Genomic DNA, 24,522 nt, shown 5'->3' with positions numbered 1-24,522 from the left:
AACAATCTCTTCAAAAAAGTAAGTTATAAATAGTAAACATTCTGAAAAATGGAAATAGTTTTATTGTGGCTTTTCATGTTTTTAGTCCATATGCAATGTTTCATTGTGCTGCTATAATTATGCTTTCTTTGCCTAATATCTTTCCTGTGTTTTGATTTCCATGTTTTAGCCATAAACTTCAAATTTACATGAAAATTTTTTTTCTGATTGTTTTTGCTTACTGTCTAAACTTTCACTGTGAGTAGGCACATTTGGAAGGTCTTTCTGCAAATTGTCTTGAGCTTTTACTGTCAGAAATCTTAACTCCAACAAGATCACCGCATTCCTGATTGCTGAACCACAGGACTGGTTTGTGTGCTACTGCTTTTCTTGGGATTTTGCAAATACATGAGCTTGAAGTGAGCTTGCATATGTTTTTTAAATTTGATTTTACTCCCTTTCTTGTTTGTGGTCACCTACTTTAGTCAACTATTTAAAATACCTGGATTTTTGTTCTCATGCATCCTCAACTCCTATTTCTTTCCTCTTTTGCTAACAGATGATTAATTTACATCTTGTTTGCTTATTTCTCTAGCTCTTGTACCTTAGGTATACTTGTGTATTTTCCACCTACATAAAGTTTATGTTTTTGTTTTTGTTTTTGTTTTAATGTTCAAAGGGAGAAAATTTCAAAGGTTCCTGGAGGGGTTTCTAACAATGGGCATATTAATTGTTAGATAATTTGGCAGTCGCCATCAGTATTGCTGGGAAAGAATTCAGCTCCTAAAAAACATAGTGTGGGTTTAGTAATTTTGTATCAGCACTTTTAGCATTAACCTAGATACTGTGACTCAAAGCCAGATCTTTTCTCATAAGGTATCATTTTCTCTTTGATAACATTGAAGTAGTCACCTAAGAGTGAATTTTGCTACTCCTTTTGATACTTACCTGTTGTGTAGAAATGTCAGTTCTATTACTTATCTTACATTTTCCCTATAGGAATGCTACATTAGTAAATAAATACCTATCTTCAGTGCTTTGTTTGCCTTTACACCAGGGTGTTGAATTAATAGTTATGTTATTCTGGCTGATAAAGTTGATACATGGCTTCCACTTTTATGTGATGATAGGTACCTTGCCTAACCCAAATGTAATTCAAATCCTGATATGTATGAAGTCCCTTTGAGTTTTTACCAGTGCTGTATTGAAGTGGATGAACCTGTGTTGAATTATTTTCTAGGTTAGTTTTTAGCTAGGTAAATTAGTCACGTAAAAAATTCATGTATTAAGAGAAAAGGTTTTATATTCCCAGAGGTGAGAATATTTGAATTAAAAGCTTTATATACTTAAGCTAACTGTAGAGGTTTACTTTTTCCATAACACGACATGTTTATTCTTTTAATGAGAAGTTAACAGTATGTTCACCTGTTCTCTAGTTTGTTTCCAGCTTCTATCCAGCTGAACTACAAATGGTGATTATATAGGAGCAGAAAAAATACAAGATAATCATAGCAGTAACATAGTCCTTTATGTTGTATTTTCACATATGTGATCTTTAGTTTACTCCTCATAATAACCCTGTGAAGAACCATGACAGCCATTGTCATCATTCCTGTTTTCCCAATTAAGAAATTGAGATTCAGAGAGGTTAAACAACTTGCTTAAGGTGACCTAAAAGACTCTAGGCTTTTAATTAATCTAGACCTGGCACTTGTCAGTTTCAGAACTTTTCTGGAATGACATTGGATTTACTAATTTCATCAAGACAGTCTGATTGGGGGTGAACATTTCAGGTTAAGGAAAATAGTTTTTTCTTTTTTGCCTCATTTTATGGGAATTGCTATTATGTGTTAGGATAATTTGGTTTGAAGCAGCTTTGTACAATGTGGCATCAAATAGCAGTTACCTTATAAAACTGTACTGAATCATCAAAGTACTGCCATCCAGCAATAAATATATGTATAATAAAATTAACCTTATTGAGCAGAGTAGTGTGGCACTACTTTGCAGGACTTCCTGTTTGTGATCCTTATTAATTTTTTTATTAAATTAACCTATTTGCAATTTTTTACAATTAAAAGTATTAGCATGGATGCTTAGCTGATTGTATTTTAGGTTGAAGTAGCATTTTCTATTTAAAGAAGATAATATTTGGGGGAAACTAATACATGGACAGCTGGAATAGCAAAATTTGATGTATGAAATTGGAATCCTTTTCCTGGTAGCTTTTTAAGTTCGAGTTTTTGTTGTTGAATTTTATTAAAATTATACTTTCACTAATTTTTATTTTTTGTTTAAGATAGCTGATGTACTTTATTCACTTTTACAGGCCCTAGATGGTCAGAATATTTATAATGCCTGCTGTACCCTAAGGATTGATTTTTCCAAACTTGTGAATTTGAATGTAAAATACAACAATGATAAAAGTAGGGATTATACTCGACCTGATCTTCCGTCTGGGGATGGACAGCCTGCATTGGACCCAGCTATTGCTGCAGCATTTGCCAAGGAGACATCTCTCTTAGGTATGATTTTTATTGGCTTAACCACTTTTCTCCCATTTTGCCAAATGGAAAAGTACCAGTAAGTATAATGAATCCTTCCATTTTGGACCTTACCAAATTGTGTTAGGTTTCATGAGTTTTCTTTTTCTCAAGTGAGAAGGCATATTAATACTGTTAAGAACAACCCAAAGTGTTCTCCATAACTCTACGTAAAATTATGTTAGTTTTGTTCCTTTTAATACCTTCAGCTTCTCTTCCATGCCACTCGCCCAGAACAAAAGAAGAAAAGCTCTAATGAAGAAATACTGTTGAATTCTTAATGCCATAGTTACACTTTAAACTTGATGTCACTATGCCAAAGTCTAGGCCCGAAGTTCTTGTGTGTGTTTTTCAGTGCTGATCTGATTGTTTTAATTTAACATTGCATGGAAACAGTGAAATATTAAGAGACAAAACATACATAATGGGTGGAGGCATGTAGGATTTTTTTTTTGAAGCATATTGTAGTGGCCTTTAAACAATTCAAACTAGAAGAAATTTTCTGTAAAATTAATTGTGCTATTTCTTTGCATTTTGTCTTAATCATTTATATTTTACTTTGTACCACAATGGACTTGAGCCACCTAAAAAAAAATACCGTGCAAGCATATGCAGCTTATAGTTGATAGAGTGAAATCAAGATGAAGAAAAAAATAAAGGAAAATCTTATTTTGTAAGTAAAATATGCAAAGTGATTTTATAAGATGGAATTTTAGAGTCTCCTTTTATTTGATGTATTTCTTGATTTCTAGTATTTGTAAGATTATCTTTAAGTCATGATTTTTATACATATGGAACTCAAAATTGATAGTTGACAAACTAGCTTTTACAGTTTAGTTTATGTCCATCATTTCAAAAAGAAAAAAATCATACAATTAAGTAGTTATTGGAAATACTTACTTCCCAGTATATAACAATCATGCCATCAGTTTGTGAATCTGAAATCTGTAAGTGGTATATATGTAGAGAAATATACTCTTAAGGCAGTTGATATTTGATTCTAGTAACTAATTAGAATTAACTACCTGTTAATTCTGGCAACTTTAAACAAACAAATCTGACCCTTTATTTGAATTTTCTGGTATATCTAGCACAAGTCATAGTGTTTTTTATGACTGCAGTAGATGCTTTAGGTCACTTACACTCTTTCCGGACAGAATCTCTACCCCTCTGTGTGTGTCTAGCTGAATTTGTAATTCAAGTTAATAAGATTGAATATTTCACAGTATACAGTTTTTAAAGGCAAAGTCAAGAGTGAAACAGTGAAACATGGTTTTTGCTTATAATTACTACTATAGATTATTAAACTCTTTACTGATAGACATTGTTATAGAAAGAATCAGAATTTATTGAGTGGCTTCTAGGTCATAAGCATTCAGCTAGGCACTTGGCAGATACATTACTTTATTTTTTATTTTTTTTTTTTGAGACGGAGTCTCGCTCTGTCGCCCAGGCTGGAGTGCAGTGGCGCGATCTCGGCTCACTGCAAGCTCCGCCTCCCGGGTTCCCGCCATTCTCCTGCCTCAGCCTCCTGAGTAGCTGGGACTACAGGCGCCCACAACCGCGCCCGGCTAATTTTTTGTATTTTTAGTAGAGACGGGGTTTCACCGTGGTCTCGATCTCCTGACCTTGTGATCCGCCCGCCTCGGCCTCCCAAAGTGCTGGGACATTACTTTATTAAAACAGATGGTGTCATCAAGATTTTACATATAGTTTCTAAGAAGTTGAAAAATTCTTAGAAACAATTTAAAGATAAGATACCGAGCAACTCCAGCTAGCGTTAACAATGGACTACTAATCACTTCTTTGGACCATACTGAGCTATGTGTATTTGCCCATCTGAATATACTTAGATGCGCTTGGATCCTGGGTGGGAGGCTTGTTTAGAAGTCACCTGGATTCTTCTCAGGAATTTTTCAGCATTTTCCTTGTGATCTTATGACCTTGGTGAAACTTTTAAAACAATAATAAAGTCATTTTTTTTTTCTTTCTTTGAGACGGAGTCTCACTCTGTGGCCCAGGCTGGAATGCAGTGGCGCAGTCTTGGCTCACTGCAACTTCCACCTCCCGGGTTCAAGCGATTCTCCCGCCTCATCCTCCCGAGCATCTGGGACTACAGGCATGTACCACCACCCCGGCTAATTTTTGTGTTTTTTCGTAGAAATGAGATTTCACGATGTTGGCCAGGCTGGTCTGGAACTCCTGATCTCAGGGGATCCGCCCGCCTCAGCCTTCCAAAGAGCTGGGATTACAGGTGTGAGCCACCATGCTTGACAGCTTTTGTTCATTTTTTAAGTGTTTTATGTTTTTACATTAAAAGCATGTAAATTAAGTTCCTCCCTTCACCAAAAAATTGTCTAGTGTCTTTTTCCCTTCACCAAAAAATTGTCTAGTGTCTTTTTCCACTTCTGTGTTGAATTTTTTAGTATAATGCATTTTTGTTTCTTCATCTCTGCCTCATAAGAAAAAGGAAAAAATGTTTAGCCTTTCCTAAGTGACTTCATTTTTTTTTTTTTTTTTTTTTTTTTTTTTTTGAGACGGAGTCTCGCTCTGTCACCCAGGCTGGAGTGCAGTGGCCGGATCTCAGCTCACTGCAAGCTCTGCCTCCCGGGTTTACGCCATTCTCCTGCCTCAGCCTCCCGAGTAGCTGGGACTACAGGCACCCGCCATCTCCCCCGGCTAATTTTTTGTATTTTTTAGTAGAGACGGGGTTTCACCGTGTTAGCCAGGATGGTCTCGATCTCCTGACCTCGTGATCCGCCCGTCTCGGCCTCCCAAAGTGCTGGGATTACAGGCTTGAGCCACCGCGCCTGGCTGTGACTTCATTTTTTATCTGTTTTAATGTTTTTGCATCTTGTTATAACTGAGCTTTTTAAGTATACTCAAAAATAGGTTGAAAGTAGGTGAGTTAAAGGTTTTAAAAATCAGATAATGGACCCAAGTTTTGATAATTCACAAGAGATAACCATTTATTTTAATATTTTTAATGTAAATACATGTTTTTGTACAAAATTAAAATTGCTCTGTATTTGCAGATTTGCATTATCTTTTATTGTAATTGATATTTTACTTAGAATTTGTTTTAAAATATAGTTTTAATACCTGCATAGCATGTTAGTGGATATGTTGTACCTTTGAAAGTGGACATGTAGGCTGTTCCATACTTTTTATTAAAACACCCTTGTACTTTTTTGCCTCTCAAATTATTTTCTTAGACTAGATTCCTAGAATTAGAATTATTGGGTCAAAGAAAATGTTAAAGCCTATTTACATTATTTGCAAATTTCTTCATCTAAAGGTGATATTAACTTAAACTAACATTAATTATATATGAGGCTGGGTGTCCTACTTTTTCCCCTACCAGCATATTATTTTTTAATTTCACAAGATTAATTTGATAGGAAAATGTCTATTATTTTAATTTCTGTTAAGATTTAGTTTGCAGTCTTTAAATGTTTATTTGACAGTCACAATTCTCTAAATTGCTTACCTGCATTCTTTCTGTTAGGATGTACAATAATTTTTATAAAATGGGTAGTAAGGATATTAATATGCGTATTTTGGATAGGCCAAGCCTTCAGCTTTATTCACATATGTTAGACAGGTCAGTTTTTGGAAAAGTATGTTTAAATAATCTTACCTTTTTAAATAATTGATCTCAATCCCAAAGTATTCATTTGTACGACATGAAGACACTATTTTCTTCTTCATACATTTGGTGAATATTTGATCTCAGTTTCCACCTTTATTTTTGCTTTTTAAACATTGTTTACAGTGATACCCAATATCGCATAAGTGAGGACATGCCTTTTAGAATAGTAACTAAATCTTTTCCTCTAATTATTTAATCAGATGACTTCAACAAACTAGTATTGATGGGATTAACTTCCTGCTCAGTCTTCCTGAAACAGTACTTGTTCAAAATGAAGTCATTGAATTTGTTTCAAAAATTTTGTAAGAACACAAATATAAGGTGATACTCTTTTGCTAAATATTTGTGTTGGGCTTCCTTTACCTTGTATGATTTTTATATTAGATCTAGCTGCTTGACTGAATTTAATTACTTTAGAATCAGTACTATAAATTTGAATTGATTTATTTTCCACAGTACTTTTTTAAGACTAACATTTATATCTGGCTTTTCTGTTTCCTTCAATGCTAGGTATCATAGTGTCTCAGAAAATGTAATTTGTTCAAAGAAAGGAGACTGAGTACTTTGTAATGAGTTTAAAAATCTGACATCTAAATACATAATCACAAACATGGCAGACTATTAGTCATTCACATATTCTGTTTCAAAGAAAACGGTGATCAAAAATCCTTCAGATTATAAATTGAGATATCATTATCATCGTTTTCTCATGTTAAGAGGTGTAGTTAATTTATTAAGGGGTAGATCACTTAGAAAAGTTGCTGGAAGTAATTTTTCATGATCCTGTTGTCTGCATTCTAAAAATTAGGAGAGAGAGTGTGTACAAAGAATATTTATTTTAGAGCTTTCCTTGTATTTCAAATTGAGGAACAGGCATTCTCATCATAAAGTTTTTAAAAGAAAGGCAAAGCAGATCTTTTGTAGGAAATCATTGATGTTAAAATAGTTATCATTGTGAACAGATACAACATTTATTCATAAAGATAAACATGTAGGTCTTATAGAACATTGTTTCTCAAAATTTTGCTGCACATTGAAGTCACCAAATTCTACCCCAGACTGAGAATAGTTGGAGTGGGTCACAGGCATTCCTGTGTTTTTAGGATCTCAAGATGGTTTTACTGTGTAGCAAGAGTTGAGAATTACTGACACAGAAAATAACTCGTGACTTAATTAATGTCATTTAAATCTATTTTGGTACAGTTCTGCTGGCATAATTTTAATTAGCTGTTAAACTGAATTTTTTATTTTCTATCTATTTGTGATACATAAAATTAACTGGAAAACTTATTTTGATTTTCTTTCTTTGTTACATTTGTATGGGTTATTCATTTGGTAATATTTATTAATTTATTATTAGAGATTTAAGCTGTATGCTAATATAACGAATCCCATACACCTGTCATCTTGGTTCAATAGCGGTGACACTTAGTTTTATCTATTCAGTTTTTCTTTTGTATTCTAAAGCAAATCCTTGACATTATGACATGTCTTCTCAAATATTACCATAGTATCTCTAAAATAATTACATTTTCTTACCAAACCATAATATGATTATTACACTTAATCAAAATTGACAATGATTTCTTAATGTCATCAAATACCCAACTTACATTAAAATTTCCCCAATTATCTTGAAAATGCTTTTAAAGTTTGATTTGTTCAGAACAAGGTCCTATGGAGGGCCGCACATAGCATTTGGTTGTTTTATCTCATTAGTCTGTTTCAGTCTGTAATAGTCATCTCCCTTTCTCTACTCCCAATCTCACATCCGTTTACTTATGAAGTGACATGGTTATCCTTTTAGAAAGTTTCACAGATTAGACTAGCCTTGCTGTTTCCTTAGAGCGTCATGTTAACTTGTTCCTCTATCTGCTGCGTTTCTTATATAAACTTAAAGTTAGTTCCAAAGGCTTGATAAGATTTAGAGCCTGTTTTTCTTTCTTTTTTTTCTTTTTTTAAGTGCTTCTTGTGCTTCCTATTGTGTCTCAGTAGGAGACATCTAATATCTGGTTGCCCCACTTTTAGTGATTTTAATGATGCTTTAAGACTTTTGTGGATTTGGGTGTTGACCTTCTGATCCTTTCGTTACATTTTTTTCTGCTAATGATTTTAGTATACACTAATGGTTGCTACCTTAATTAATTTCACTAGTGGGTTGCAAATATTGCTTTTTCTCCCCTAATTCACATATTCCTTCTCTACATTAATTAGCTGAAAATCTTTATAAAGTAGAATTTTCCTTCATCAACTAGAATTATCAACCTTGTAATTCAATTTGTGCAGGACAATTAGTTAAATTCTTGCATTTATTTGCTAATTTTAAGTTTTTGCCCAGCTTTTGTTTTCAGGTAAGTACTTAAACCAGCTTATGAACAGGTACATTATAGATTCTTCCCACTGTCTGCTTTAAACTTTTGAAACTGTCAGTTGTTTGCAGGTTCTAGTAGCCCAGAGTGGTTTGAAATGGTGACCTTAGCCCCGATGTATGTAATTATTTAATTTGGCCTTGAACAATGGCCCAAAAAAGGAAGGGGGTGGTGTGGATAAAGGACTAAGCAAAATTAATTAAAATTTAGAAATCTTTCTCTCAGAAGGAATTCATGCCCATAAATGGAAGACCAGGATACATTAATATTTTCTCAGTAAATACCAATAGATTATAAATCACTTTTCTTGTATACATAATTGTGAAAAAACCCATCCAGGTGTGCATGTGAGCTGTTTATTCATTGAGAGGATTTAGATCTTTTAGGTGTTTTTTGTTGTTGTATGTGTACTTTTGTGTAGTCTGCCTGTTCTATTCTTTTTGAATAGGATGATATGTACAATTTTAAAAAGTCTTTTGTGAAATGTGGCTTTCTTAAATACATTATTGCATTTCATCTACAGTGATGAAGGGAAAAACTACAAAACTAGACAGATTACATATTAATTAGTATTGCAGTAGTGAGGTAATAGAGTAATACTGATACATTTTCTTACAATATATGTAGGTGATGCTTGTGTTCTTTACTTTTGTGTGTGTGTGTGTGTTTTTAAACAAGATTCATTATATTCTTTCAGATATGATTTAATAAATTTAGGCTGTTCAGGGTTTCCTACAGAGATGAATGCTGCTTCTAAGGTTTTGGGTTTCTTGAACCAGAGCTTAGAAAGAACAAGAATATGGCATGGTATTTTCGTGGTTTAGTAAGGCTACTTTTAGTTAATTATTGTGATGTAGGCCGTTAAGTAGACTTCTCTAAAACGAAACCCCAGTGAAAAGGGGTTTTGAAGATGCATATATACTGGTTTCTAAGAACTAGGCTTTTTGGATCATTGGTATTGGTAGAAGGGATTTGCTGTGTTTTCTGCCGCCATTGAATCTCTGTATAAAGTTTGGCTCCGCTATCAAAATGCTTAGATAGATCCCTTTGCAGTAGTTGCCACCCTAGGAATAGCTCGAAAATTATTAAGTTAATACTAGTTCCTTAGATTCCACCTCTATTCCTTGGAGTTTGTTTTTTGTTATTTGTTTTTTTTTTTGAGACGGAGTTGTCTCGCTCTGTCGCCCAGGCTGGAGTGCAGTGGCGCGATCTCGGCTCACTGCAATCTCCGCCTCCTGAGTTCACGCCATTCTCCTGCCTCAGCCTCCGAGTAGCTGGGACTACAGGTGCCTGCCACCATGCCCGGCTAATTTCTTTGTATTTTTTTTAGTAGAGACGGGGTTTCACCATGTTAGCCAGGATAGTCTTGATCCCTGACCTCGTGATCCTCCTGCCTTGGCCTCCCAAAGTACTGGGATTACAGGCGTGAGCAACCGCGCCTGGCCTGCTTAGAGTTTTTTATGTCATCATTTTGTGACACAAACATTTAAAATACTGTAGCTTAGAATGAAATGTCTCAATCCTAGGAGCCAAAAGTTTGCTGAATATGAATACTAATATTAGCTAACCATTTTTCTGTCCTGTTTCAGGCACTCAACTGTTCTTAGCCCTTCACAAGTAATACATCATCTCTAAATGTAGTTACCATTATAGATCCCATTTTACAGATTTGGAAAGTAGGGCAGAAAGAACAGTTTGCTCAGATTCCCTTAACTTTTGAGTGACCAAGCCCTGGCACTCAATGCCAGGAAATCTAGTTCCAAGGTCCGTACTCCTAACTAATAAATAGTGGAATAAAATTAGATTAGCTTGACATTTTAGCCTGTCATCTTCTCCCCTGTAGAATAGTTATCAAGAATAATAATATACATGTAGTAAAAATGTAAGTCCCATCATTTTAGCTTTCTTTCTTTTTTTTTTTTTTTTTACATAGTAAGATATTTTTTGTTACCAAGTCCATTCAGTATTTAGCCTGATTATCTTATTGATTAAAAAATGAAAAGTGAGTATTGTTCATACATTCATTCAAAATTGGGTACAAAACAAGGGTAGATATGTAACATGCAAATAATAAACTGAACTTATATTTTTATCTTTTTGGCAACACATTAAAATTTATGTCAATCTAATTTTTTCAAAATCTTTTTCTATAATATTTTATTAAGACTAATTATAGCAAATAGTAGCTGTAAAATTAAACCAAAAAACTTATCTACTGCAGGACATATTTGAAAGCTATCCCCCAAGAAAGACCAAAGTAATCACATGTACATAAACATGCTAGTCTTTCTCAGAAATATTAAAAATACATAGATTTTAAAGCACATTGCTGAATGCCATAACACCAAAATAAAAAATACATATTAATTAAAAATTAATATTTTATTTTCAACGTAAATCAGAAATACTTGGTCAGAGGTCACTACCTGTCCTAACTGTCCCATAACTTTTACTTTCTCATTTCATGTGTTTTAATATCTAAGAAGTAAAAAATCGTTGGAATGTGCTTCTTTGTATGTACAATTTTAAATGATGTTGACTTCTTTGGATTATTGAACTGTCCTCTACTTTGCTGTAGCTGAATTTTTAAAATGTTAATTTTTAAGTCTTAAACTGTCTTTTGGAGGAAACATTGGAAGAGCTAAAGTAGATAGAGTTTATTTAAAATTTTTTAACACTGGATAAAATTTTTACTTTTGAGTCACAAATTAATTTGAAGCTGTGTCTTTTAGAGAGCTTATTCAGCTCTTAATTTCATTATAAGTAATATTTGAATGAATGTGTTTTATATCTGGAGTGATTTTTATCATCTGAGTAAGGGAAATATGTTTGATGGTAGTTGGGTACTTGGAAGGTATTACGGGTTACAGATGAGAAAAAAATGTTACTACATCATTTCATGTTTACATACTGACCAGCATTTTCAGTGAAATACGCTTATTACAATAGGACTATAAAATGTTTTTCAAAGGTTTAATTATCCAGGGCAGATAGTTAAGACTATGTGATCATCCATTAAAAACTTTTCACATAGTCTTGCTTAAATGGATCCATTATGTTTACCCTTTATATTGTCCTCATCTGTAGTTTTAAGAAATTTACTTCGTTTGTTAATACTTACTTTCCGTTACCTTCCCCTTTTCTATGACAATCTGTTGATACTTGAAGACCTCTCTTGTATTCATCTTAGAGTTAATATTTTTAAGGCCAAACAGCCTAAGTTCTATGGTAATCAACTCCAACTTTGCATAATTAAAATCTTCTGCATAAAGATAAGTTTAAGTCAAATCAGATTGCAGATTTTATTAAAGAAATTGTGTTTTTAAGAGTTGACAAATATATATTGTATGGCTAAAACAAAGAAAATACTTCTTTTGCTTCTGCATTTAGTAGAAGAAAAACTATATATGTTTTTGACCAAAGTATAAAAGATGATTCTTTCCAGGGAGGTAAATTATGCAGAAGATTTTCACTAGCAGCTCTAAACGGCTATCCTCAATTAATTGCCATGAACATTTCATAGCCCTAGAAGGATGTTGGCTCACTTCAGTGTCATCCTGGTTTATTCATTCATTGTATTATTCAGCAGTCATTTTAACACTGTGCTACACACTTCAGGGACTCAGGAGAATAACAGAGTTTCTGTTTTCGTGAAGCTTCTCATCAGAGACAGCAAACATATGAGTTAGATCTAATTGGAGGCAAACTGAAATATATAGTGGAGTTAGTGTGGTTATCAGCACATAAATGAGTGATCCATCAACAAAAGGAGAAATTGGGAGGGTTTTATGGGCCAAAAAGATAGCGTGATTAAATGTGATAGAGTATATGTCATGTTTTAGGAGTGATAAACATTCAGTTATGTGTGACGAATAGGATAATTGAAAAAATATGAAAGGTAATGATGCCAGAAAGTATTATGGGACAAGATCTTAAAACCGATGTTATCCAGGGAGTATGAATTTTATATGGGAATTCTTAAACTCCTTTTTGACTGGAAGATGAGCGTCTGAGTATCTGTGACTATTTGATGATATTATGTACCAAGTTTTAGATGTTTGGCTTTTTTCAGGTTATCAAAGTGGGGGATGAGTTAAGAACCATTGCTGTGAAGGATTCATCAACTATTTTTAGGCAGTTGGGTAAAAATGAGCAATTTAGTTTTAAGAAACCAACTGCGGCTCCAGAGTATGTTGGAAAAGTGAAAATAGAGATTAGGAAAAACAGGTAGGAGACTCTTAGTTTAATTAAGCTGTAATTATACATCTAAGCTAGAAATGTAAAATGAGAATGCAAAGTAAGAAATCTGGGGAAAATTATATGTAAAAGTAATAGGACTTGGCTCTTATTGATATGATAGCTTATGAGAAAAATGAGGAGTCCACCAGACAGTAGGAAATTCAGCCTAAGACTTGGGCAAGAGTTCTGTGGAGTTGTGTATTCAGAGGCCAGAGATGTGATGTTTAAAATTTTGATTTAAGATTTCCCAGGTATAAGAAAGCAAGAGGATTAAAGCATTGTAATTAAACTTTAAGCAGTGCATATTTATGTTATAGATAAGATAAACAAGAAGTCTAGCAATCAAATAAATAGGATTAAAATTAGTAGTGATTATTCAGTACAGTGTAGTTACATAAGATTATTCACAAGAGTGTATAAATCAAATTACAATGGATTAAGGATATAAATATGATGAGAAAGTAACTGTACTCTTTGAAGAAGTGTGCCATAGAAAAGAAGAAGAAATGGGGTGGTAGTTCAGGAGTAAAGTAGGAACCAATGGGGGGAATGTTTGCAGTGAGGCAGTATGTATAATCATTTAAAACATGGGCTTGGAGTCCTCTCATTTCCACATTTGGACATAATGATAATAATACTTTCCATTTAAGGCTGTTGTGAGGATTAAATGTGTTAATGTGCAAAGAACTTTGTACAGTGCCTGGCATATAATAAATGCTTGCTACCTATTAACTAGTATTTGTTTCTAAGGCTAGTTTAAGTCCTAGAATTGATTGTAAGGATTAGATCAGGAGTATAGTGTACATGTTGGGATTTAAATATAGAGATATATTTTTTAAGACCATTGTTAGAACCAGAAGAGATTTTTTATCAAGTTCACACAGAAATGTAGGTGCATTGGCTGGGCGTAGTAACTCGCACCTGCAATCCCAGCACTTTGGAAGGCTGAGGCAGGAGAATTGCTTGAGGCCAAGATTTTGAGACCATTCTGGGCAACCTCGCAAGACCCTATCTCCACCAAAAAAAAAAAAAAGTAGATGCAGAGCTGGAAGCAGAACCGAAATCATCAGTGTTACAGTCATTATTCTTTCCTGTCACCATTATATGTCTTTATGAAGCAAGGGAGAAAGAAGAACAGATGAAAGAAGTGAGGATTTTGAAGTTGGTTGAAAAATTTGATTGAATTCTGATCTGAATATTATAAGACACTTGCTTAACAAGTTGAAAGTAGGAAAGTAGACTTAAGACTCTGTTGGATTTGGGGAAACTCTCAAGAATGGACTGGAAATTCAGCTAAAAGTGGATTACAAAATATTTCTAGAATTAGCATTTGTGGGGTTTGTGTGTTTTCACTCAAGTATTTGTCAAGCCCAGATGAAAGTGTAGACAGAATATAAGACTGGATTTATCTAAGTCTGGAATTGTGTAACATTAAAGAAATAGTAGCAAATGAGCAGAGTGTTGGTCCAAGCTTAGGCTCTATGGTAAAGTCAAGTCAAGGGAGAATAGAAAGGGGGTCACCATAAAAGTCAAAAGTGGGTTTAGTGGTTGTGTAGGAATAGGAGGATCAAGAAAAGAAAGAAGTTAGGAAAGGAGATATAAGTGTTGAATGACCATTACAAAAAGAGACAGAGGAAAGAAAAATCAAGATGTAGCAAAAGAAGTTGCTAATATGGATGGATGTAGTAAAAACCATGAAAGTAGATGTTTTTAAGAAATCATGAGACGAGAGTCTTGGAAAAGTCATAGGTTGATGCAGGGAATGGAGAAGAAGGAAATAAAGCCAGGTGCTGAAGTCTTTATGTAATGGGAGGAGATGTTCCAGTAATCCAATGGCTATTTTGATGGGAAAGAGTGTGGTATGATTAGGTGGCATTGACATTGGAAACCAAACTTACTGATGGTGGTAGAACAGCAGTTTGAAAGTAACATTGGGCGGTGAGGTGGAGTGATGCATGATGCATCCTTATTCTTTCCTTTGGAGAAAAGTTGAGGGAGACCAAAAATGACTTTTTGAGGGGATTGTGGAAGTTTCATTAGAAGAAAAGTAAGTTTTTAATTAAAAAGTTAATCTGAGGAACAGGTAGAATAAAAGTGTAGCTGTTAATGATAGAAGAGAATGGATTCCATAAGGCAAAATAAGAACGAAAGGAAGATTGGTGGAAGAGAAAGAGGATTGAATTGTTTCAAGAAAGAATAGCAGGTGTCATGCTTATGAAAAGTAAAATTTTTATTTTCAAATCAGGAAATAAAATGTAAAATGTGCCTTCCAAACCCCTTGGTATACATGGAAGATTGGTTCTAGGACACACACAGTCCCACTCCCTACCGCCTACCCCCGCCCCCACATACCCCCGGATACTAAAATCCACTGATGCTCAAGTTCCTTGTATAAAATGGTATAGTGTTTGCATATGACCTATACACAACCTCTTATATGTACTTTAAATCATCTAGATTACTTGTATTACCCAGTACCATATAAATGCTATGTAAATGGTTGTTATACTATATTGTTTAGGGAATAAGGACAAGAACAACTTTCTATACATATGCAGTACACCATCGTTTTCCCCCCAAATATTTTTATCCAAGGTTGGTTGAATCGGAACCCAGAGATACAGAGGGCTGACTATACTTTAAGAATTAGAATTAGCCAGTCATGGTTGCAGGCGCCTGTAGTCCCAGCTGCTCCGGAGGCTGAGTCAGGAGAATGGCATGAACCTGGGAGGTGAAGCTTATAGTGAGCCGAGATCGTGCCACAGCGCTCCAGCCTGGGCGACAGAGCGAGACTCCGACTCAAAAAAAAAAAAAAAAAAAAAAAAATTAGAAGGTGCTGCCAGGCGCGATGGTTCTTGCCTGTAATCCCAGCACTTTGGGAGGCTGAGGCGGGCATATCACTTGAGGTGAGGAGTTTAAAACCAGCCTGGCCAACATGGTGAAACAACCGTCTCTACTAAAAATACAAAAATTAGCCAGGTGTGTTGGTAATCTTAGCTCCTCAGGAAGCTGAGTCAGGAGAATCGCTTGAACCCAGGAGGTGGAGGTTGCAGTGAGCTGAGATCATGCCATTGCACTCCAGCCTGGGCGACAGAGTGAAACTCCATCTCAAAAAAAAAAAAAAAAAAAAAGGGCTTTAGAGTCCTACCACGAATGCTCTTCTGTTCAGTAGTACACAAGACTAATTACTACCAGATGTGAACAGGGAAAAGAAGTAAGACCAAAAAAAATCATAAATTACTTTGGATGGAACTTTTAGAATGGAAGATGGAGGGATAAATTTGATATTTTTCAGAATCATAAACTCTCACAAGTAAGGGGAACCTAAGGAAACAAGATGATTAGATGTAATAGGAGATACTGGACCAAAAAAAAGGGGGACATTAGATGCAAATTGAAGAAATCTGACAAAGAATGGACTTTTGTTAATTTATCAATATTGGTTGATTAATTGCAACAACTAATAAATTGCAATACCATACTAATGTATGGTGCTAATAATGGGGGATCTGGGGTTTCCAGGTTGTATAAGAACATTGTAATGTCTTAAGTTTGTTTGTAAATCTAAACCTTTTAAAATAGCTAAAAATTATAGATACAATCTCTAAATGATTTAATTAACAAAACCAGTTTAATTCTTCAGTTGAAATGAGCAAGGTTAGGGATACCTGTGTGTTTCAGTGTAATATCTGAAAGGAAGAGAACAGATACATAATTTGTATCACTTCTGTCTGGACTTAGGGTCTCTTGTCATATACATGGCTGGGCATCCATCAGCTTCTGTGGAGGAAAGGTTAGTAATTATAGTGTCAGAACTAACATGAGAATTTTAGGAGATTGCTGAGTCACTCACAGTGTCTGGGTGACCCATCTGATGAGGGCCATTTCACATGAAGAAGATTCCTGCAGCACCTTCTTTTCTTCAGCACATGATCGTTTAGGAAGCTCTTTTACATTATTTTATCTTTATAACAATCCTCAGAGTAGATCGAGTATTTTTATCCCTCCTTATCAATATGTGAAAACAGTTTTTTCCTGCATATCTGCTGCCTTAGCTAAAGATGCAAATCATTAAAGTTAAAATTATAATTTCTGTAGCTAAAAGTAATCTGTTAGAGCCAGTGTATACAATATGTTTAATATGCTTTCTATAACTTTCTCAAAGGGCCCATGGTGAGTTTATTGTCCTCTCATTTAGCTGGGAGTTCAGAACAGAATTATTTTCTAGAATGTATTATGATATAAATAGTGCATCATGAAATATTTTGTAGGTTTGTATATTTTTATTGCAGCAGACAGTATTGAGATTAAACCTAAAAATACCTGATTGACAAAGTAATTTTTCAGACAAAAGTATATCGAGGGAAATTGGAGAATCTTCAGAGGCTTTAAAAGTCCAGGAAAATCTTAGACTACTCCAGTGATTTAGAACTGTGTAAAGGTAGCCTAAGTCGTTTTTCTAAGTTATCAGCTGAGGGGAGGAAATAATGAAAGAGAAATACATACTAGTGGGATTAAGGACAGGTGGTGGCTCCTCTTACCTATTAAAGCATTCTTACACCATACTATGAACTGTGTAAAAGGAAGGATCATTGGACATAATAGATCACCTGACAAGGTGGCCCAGAATGGTGGAAGTAAATCGACAAGTGAGGAGACTGAATTAGCATTCAGACAGTGGGGACCTCACACCTTGCATTCCCCTTTTTGGTAAGATTTTTATTACCTCCTTAGTTGGAAAGAGGTAAATTCATCTATTTTGAGCCCAAATTTTTCTGACTAGAAGATTGGTAGTCTTATTTTTACTAAAGTGCAAGATTATTTAGTAAAATATAGCATTCTCTGGCTTTTTTTTTTTTTTTTTAAATGTTTCAGATCTGTCACACTAAAAAGGGCTTTAGGCTGGGTGTTGTGGCTCACCCCTGTAATCCCAGCACTTTGAGAGGTCAAGGTGGGAGGATTGCTTGAGGCCAGCAGTTTGAGACCAGCCTGAGCAACATAGTGAGATCTCAGTCTCTACTAAAAATAAAAAAAATTAGCCAGGCCTGGTGGCATGTGCCTGTAGTCCCAGCTACTTAGGAGGCTGAGGTGGGAGGATTGCCTGAGCCCAGAAGATAGAGACTGCAGTGAGCCATGATCATGCCACTGTACTCTAGCTTGGGTGACAGACTGAACCTTGTCTCAAAAAATAAAGGGTGCGGAAGCTTTAGCCTAGACTTTTAATTCTCAAATTACCATTATAAATTTATTTTAATTATTAACTAATTATTTTAATTCTCAATTAGTGTTTTTCCATGATAAGGCTTGATGTTCTAAACAATATCATACCACCAAGTTACCTCTGCTGGAAAACCCAGATTTCAAGAAAAAAAAATGTATTTTGAAAACAATTATGTCTTAAATATTTAAAATTCTTTTTGACTGGTTTTCACCATCTTTAAATGTTTTTGGTAAGTAATTTTCATTAGATTATTTAAATGTATAGTGGCACAGTAGGGTTGTATCTCAGATATGAAGTGATTTTTCATAAAAATAAAGTGTTAACCTTAGGCCAGTATGTTTAGGTCAATACTGAATTTAAATAGATTGATAATTTTTTAAATATACTTTATGAATTTGTAATTTTTCCTGAGATTTCAAGAGGGAAAAATGAGTAGGAGATGACTGAGAGCTGTAAAGTTTGGGAGTGTCAATTAACTCATCATTCTTTTGAAAAATATATGTCATATATTACAGCATTTTCTTTTATTTGAAGTGAGTAAATGTTATCTTTTAAGTTCCTTAGTAGTTTTTGAGGACTCCATATATACAAAGCATGTGAATATTTGGTAGCGTTTTACAAATGTCCAGAGATTTGTGAGAGTTCCCAAGATCCTTATAGGGGGCCTACAAAGTTTAGTATTACTTTTCATGGTAATACTAAAATATAGTTTGCCTATTTTTACTTTTTCTCTTAATAGCGTACAGTGGCATCACTCTGAAGGCTAATAGTATGTGTGTTTGTGTGCTTTAAAAAGTTAGTGGTTTTGTCCGGGCACATTGGCTCAGTCCTGTAATCCCAGTACTTTGGGAGGCTGAGGCGGGCAGATCACCTGAGGTCAGGAGTTCGAGACCAGCCTGGCCAACATGGTGAAACCCCATCTCTTCTAAAAATACAAAAATTAGCCGGGCGTGGTGGCGGGTGCCTGTAGTCTCAGCTCCTCGAGAGGCTGAGGCAGGAGAATCGCTTGAAGCCAGAAGGTGGAGATTGCAGTGAGCCAAAATCTTGCCATTACACTCCAGCCTGGGGGACAAGAGCGAGACTCTGTCTCAAAAAAAAAAAAAGTTCTTGGTTTTAATTTCTGAAATGATAACCATTAATAGAACCCAAATTAACAAAAACTCCTTGTGATCCTCTATAGTTTTTAAGACTATAAAGGGGGCCTGAGACCAAAAATTTGAGAACGTTTTCACTTTGAGATACAAAGTTTAAGACAATTGTAGTTAAATAAGTAGGAGATACAGAGTATTTTAATAAACAGTAGATGGTTATAAGAGTCAAGAGATGTACAGAGAAAATGCTAGTGATGAGCAGATTTTTTTGGTAACTAATTTTAATTCCACAGTGAAGATTTTTTGGTTTAGTGGGCCCTTAGAATTGCTTCTTCCTGTTAGGATTAAAAGTGAAACCAGAAATTAAAATGATTTAATTTTTTTATTGTGGTAAAGATCTAGTCCAAATATCCTTGATGGACTTTTAAGAAAAACAGGCTTTGTATTGTTAAAAAGAGAATTTGAGGCTTGGTACTGAACAACTTCTGCATGCCATATTGAAGTTGGTGGTTTTGTGTTTGTTTGCCATCAGTCGGATCTCATAAAGACTATGGAATTTAATAGAATTTTAAAGTTACCATTTTTCCTAAAAGGTAGCTAACTGAAGGCAGGAAAATAGGAGAATGATGCAACAATATAATAACTACATCTGGAGTTTCTGCTACTAATAAATAATTGTATTGTCAACTTTAGTCAAATATTCTGTGCATTCAGTCAGAGCTATCTGAAAATACTGATGAATAGTATTACAGTGTGGGGAGGTCACTTCTCAAGACTGCAAGAAAGAAAAGTTGTTGTGTGTAGGAATGCACGCCTGGGAATTAGGAATGTATGCTTGACAACAAATGAACATATCTGTTGAATGTTAAATGAGAACAACTTACGGGGTGGATAGTGAGAGGTATAGTATTTAACATGGAGAAGTTAGTAATATAGTAGAATATTTGATTGAAAAGATCCACATTGGTGTATTCAAAGACACACTGAAGACTATTATGCATTAGTAAGTATTAAACATGAGAATTTTTTAAGAATAAAAGGGGATGAAACAAGATTGGCCATGAGTTCATCATTGTTAAAGCTGGGTGATGGCTACATAGAGGTGCATTATTATAGTCTCTTTACTTTTGTATATGTTGGAAATTCTTCCAAAACAAAATGTAAAGCCATAAAAAAGGTAGCAAAGTAAGAAAAAAGGAGAGCCAACAAAAAAGGGTATAGACAAAAAGCTGTGAAAAGAAACTCATCAAGAGCAAGAGTATTAAATGAGAAACATATGCCACTGACAGAGTTCTCAGAAGAGATAAAGGCTGAATTAAAAAGAGATGGAGGGGAAAGTTTCGTAAATCAAAAATTTAGGTTAAGGATTGTGAATATTAAAGAGCACTTCAGACTGCCATTGAAAGGTCACAGTAGTGTCTATAAAGTAAAAAGATCAAAACTTGACTTTCAAAAGAGTAAGATCTCTAAAACCAAAGGTAACAGCAGATTCTTATGAAATGCACCAGAAAGCTGGAAAGAAAGAAGAAATAAAATGTGAACTTATGGAACAAGAGTGGTAAAGGCCCATTCTACCCAGGTATGTTATGAAATCAAATTCATTTAGTTTGGGTGTTTGTTCCTCTATGTTGGGAAGGTAAAAGAGAACATACAATTCATTTGTTTAGTGAACCAATATTTATGAGAAATAAGCTAGTGTGTAAGAATTTAAGGGATGAACGTATTCCAAGCTGATTGGTAATTGAAAAGTAGATGAAGGGTGCTAACACAAAAGGGAATTCTGTCTAGAATAAATGACTGAAGAGATGGTGACTTAAAGGTAGTAGGACAGCAGTAAGACTGGAAACTAGAACAATAAAATAAGGAAATGATAACATAGATTGGGAAAGGATAGGAAAATACTGAAACAAAATCTGTGTTATAGTGATGGTTTCTTGTTCTTTGAACTGGAAGAGTGTTGTTTTGAAGAAACCTGTATTATAATTACTTGAGCGTATAATTAAGAAGGCAAGCACATTTTGCTAAGATTTTCTTTATTTGCATGAATTAAATAATGATGTTCAGAGTGATTTGTCTCTAGGAGCTGAAAGACTACTATCTTTGTTTCTTAAGCTGTAATTATTTGTCTGATTTCAAGTGTGGGTTTATGAAGAAGATAGCACTTGCAGAAAATAGTGAATTACCATTATGTATGTCGAAAGTGATACTTTTTTACATTTGGCTTATTACTGTAAATCATGGAAGTGAATTTTCCAAGCCTGTGACTTGGAATTATATTCTTCATGCTTTGTTTGCTTTTCCAGAGGAAATAGAGTATTATATATTTGATATTTTAACATAATACAGGTATGTACTTTAGTTCAATTAATGGTTTTGTTGAAATCGATTATTTTTCTCTACTACACATCAGCAAACAATTTTTCTAAACACTATAAAAATTAACTTTCAGGAACCATTTGGAATGGTCAGCCGTAAGCCATGCAGCCATCGTGCTTAAATTGGTTTTTGTAAACGACTTGTGTGTGTTTCGTAAAATATGCTTTATTTTAAAATTAGGGCTTCCTGTTGCAGCTGTTCCAGGAGCTCTGAGTCCTTTGGCTATTCCAAATGCTGCTGCAGCAGCTGCTGCAGCTGCTGCTGGCCGAGTGGGTATGCCTGGAGTCTCAGCTGGTGGCAATACAGTCCTGTTGGTTAGCAATTTAAATGAAGAGGTTAGTAAAATAATCTCTAATGTTTATTCTTTAATTCCATTTCATTCGTGAAAGTTTTTCATGTTTATTTCATTTTGCACTTGCCTTTCTTTTTATGTACATTCATTAGTCGAAGTATTTTCTGTATGTTTCTACTTCTGAATAAAATCTATGTATTGTTTAGGTAATACTTTTCCTTAAACAGTCATGTCTCTTTATATCTATATTTGTATATTTTTTAACCTAACCTATTTTTCCTAAGAAAAATATGGTGAAGTACTGTAGTTTGGCTTATCATTTTGTTGTTCTTAAAGGCAAATGTGATCTAATTTGCAAATTTAACTGTAAAACAATTTTGCTCTTTGCCTTTTCTAATTATTTGCTTGTTCATTTCATGCTTATATGTCATTGCATTTTTTTTAAATCTTATTTTATGTGAACTACTCTAATACATTTTTCTTTGAAGGTTCTTCCAAAGATCTTGACGAGGCACTCTTCCAGTCTTTCTTAGTAATTTTTTCTTTGCAGTTATTAGTCATTGTCTTCTAAAAATATTTTTTAACTTTATTCCCCTACCCCTTCCTTCCTGACCCCCGACCCACCCCACCCACCTCGCCCAGTTAAATAAAATTTATTGCTAAGTTATTTTCTTTAGTTGTACATTTTATGTCTGGTATATTTTATTTTGAATGCTATGAAAGCTGGTATGAAATGTGGGAAGCTCAGTGTATCAGTTTATGATGTCTAATTTGAATTTGTTTCATTTTTAATTGGCCTCTGTTAATATGAACATTAGCTTATTTTATCCATTTAATACTATTATCATTCACAGTTCTGCATGCTAAAATGTTTGAATCAGAGTGCCTTTGTTTTTGTTTTAAGACTTTTGCCTGCATTTCATAACCAGCCATGCTTATGCAGTTAAAGTTCAAAGTTAAAAATTCCTATGCATGCTTTCCTTCCCTATGTTGAGATGAAATGCTGTAATTTACTCTTTGATATAGATGTACTTTACCCATATTTGTCTTGGATGACTACATTTTACTCAGTTTTTCTTGTACAGTACATAAACCAACCATTTTCTGACCAAATTCCTGCATTTCCTATGTACTGACCTATATTTTATTTTGTTTTTGTTCCCCAATTCCTTATTTTTTTCTTCTGCATTGCTGTTTCCCTTCCCCATTTCATCCTTTTCCCTGTGTGTTCACCTTCCCTTTCCTTGTCTTTTCCCAAATGCCCATTCCCTTCCCTGTCTTATCCTTTATTTTCCTTGTCCTTGTCTTCATTCCCTGTCTCCATTCCCTATGTTCATGCTTCTGTGCTTGAACAAATGTTCCTCGGACCAACTTGCCCCAATTAACCGCCTTGAACCATGATCCATGACCACCTCACCATTCTGCGGGAACCACCCTTCGTTATGGATGATCTGTTCATCTCCGCTCTTCCTCGACTCTTCTCTCTTCTTGTCTTACGCTGCTTGCTCTTCTCTCCTTCTAAAGATGGTTACGCCCCAAAGTCTGTTTACCCTCTTCGGTATGTTATTGTTAGCACTATACTTTTATTATTGATTTGATTTTTGTTTCACCTTAATTCTTATTTGTAGCTAGCACTTTGGCTTAAAGTTGAATAGTAAATCTTTTGCTATTTTTCTTTGCTATTTAAAACTCTCCATAGACACAAAATTTGTTTTAATGCATGCTAATTTATTTTGCATGGTCTTTAATTTAATATCATTCACATAGCTTTGAGGGTTTATCAAAAATTATTCTTTTCAAAATTCACTGTTCAAAATCTTGATCTTCTTTATTCATTTGTGAGAATGATGAGATTGAATGAGTGATCATGTTGATGTCTGAATGTTTCATTGATATGTCAGAAAGATAATCTTTAGGTGACTTTCACATAAAATTAATTCCATTTTTGGATTACCTCTCTGTGGCTCCAAAAAAGGTGTTTATGGAGATGTGCAGCGTGTGAAGATTTTGTACAATAAGAAAGACAGCGCTCTAATACAGATGGCTGATGGAAACCAGTCACAACTTGGTAAGATTAAACTATGTTTCATCTGTACATCTTCACTTCTGCTTTCAAATGCGTATGTGAATCTGTGAATAAAAATAAACTCCTTTACATCAGTAAGAAATTATTTATTTTAATGGCCAGGGCTCAAAATGTCATTTTAATGTGAATAGTTGTATGTGGTGAACATATTTGTATTTTTCTGCTATCCTCCTACTGTTTTTCAAATGCACTCATAATAGGAAAAGATTTTAGCTTCAAAATTGTAATAATAGTTTCACATGAGAATTATTTATTTTGAAGATTCATAGTGATTTTTGTTCTAGCTACTCCTTGTTAATAGAAGCTAACTGTTCATATACCCATAGAATCCTTCTTAATGCCGTGTTATTTTAATTCTTGTAAAGTCTTGCGATACCAGGTTTACAAAATGAAAAGCTTGTGCTAAAAACACTGTTGTTCATCACTTTGGGAATCTTAAAAGGTAGTTTAGTCAAGTTACACTTTATATCATTACTTAAATAAGTAATTGATTATTTTAATTAAACTTATGTCATTTGACTTCATACATAGTTGAATACATAAATCTAGAACACACCTGCACATTCACACCAGTGATTGACTGTAAATGCCAGGATGTTCTTACAGCTCTGTTCATTGAGATTCAGGGATAATGGTGCCTCAGACTGATTGTATTCACATTGTTAATTTGTAAA

General features: G+C 34.4%; 1 protein-coding gene across 12 annotated transcripts in view; it reads left to right on the top strand.

The window, feature by feature from the left end:
- PTBP2 (polypyrimidine tract binding protein 2) overlaps positions 1-24,522 on the top strand; it is a 93,932-nt gene that overhangs the window by 61,369 nt on the left and 8,041 nt on the right. For 4 of the 12 annotated variants that reach the window (XM_074001009.1, XM_074001003.1, XM_005542636.4 and 1 more), the window contains 4 exons: positions 2,309-2,504; positions 21,666-21,805; positions 23,287-23,320; positions 23,738-23,830. In XM_074001009.1, the coding sequence (XP_073857110.1) occupies positions 2,309-2,504; positions 21,666-21,805; positions 23,287-23,320; positions 23,738-23,830 (463 nt within the window). Of the gene's footprint in view, positions 1-2,308; positions 2,505-21,650; positions 21,806-23,286; positions 23,321-23,737; positions 23,831-24,522 lie in introns of all 12 variants that reach the window. The other 8 variants (XM_074000992.1, XM_074000981.1, XM_005542634.4 and 5 more) reach the window with 3 other exon arrangements.

This window comes from Macaca fascicularis, chromosome 1 (assembly GCF_037993035.2).
Source record: "Macaca fascicularis isolate 582-1 chromosome 1, T2T-MFA8v1.1".
NCBI lineage: Eukaryota > Metazoa > Chordata > Mammalia > Primates > Cercopithecidae > Macaca > Macaca fascicularis.
This window is presented reverse-complemented; position numbering and strand designations above follow the sequence as displayed.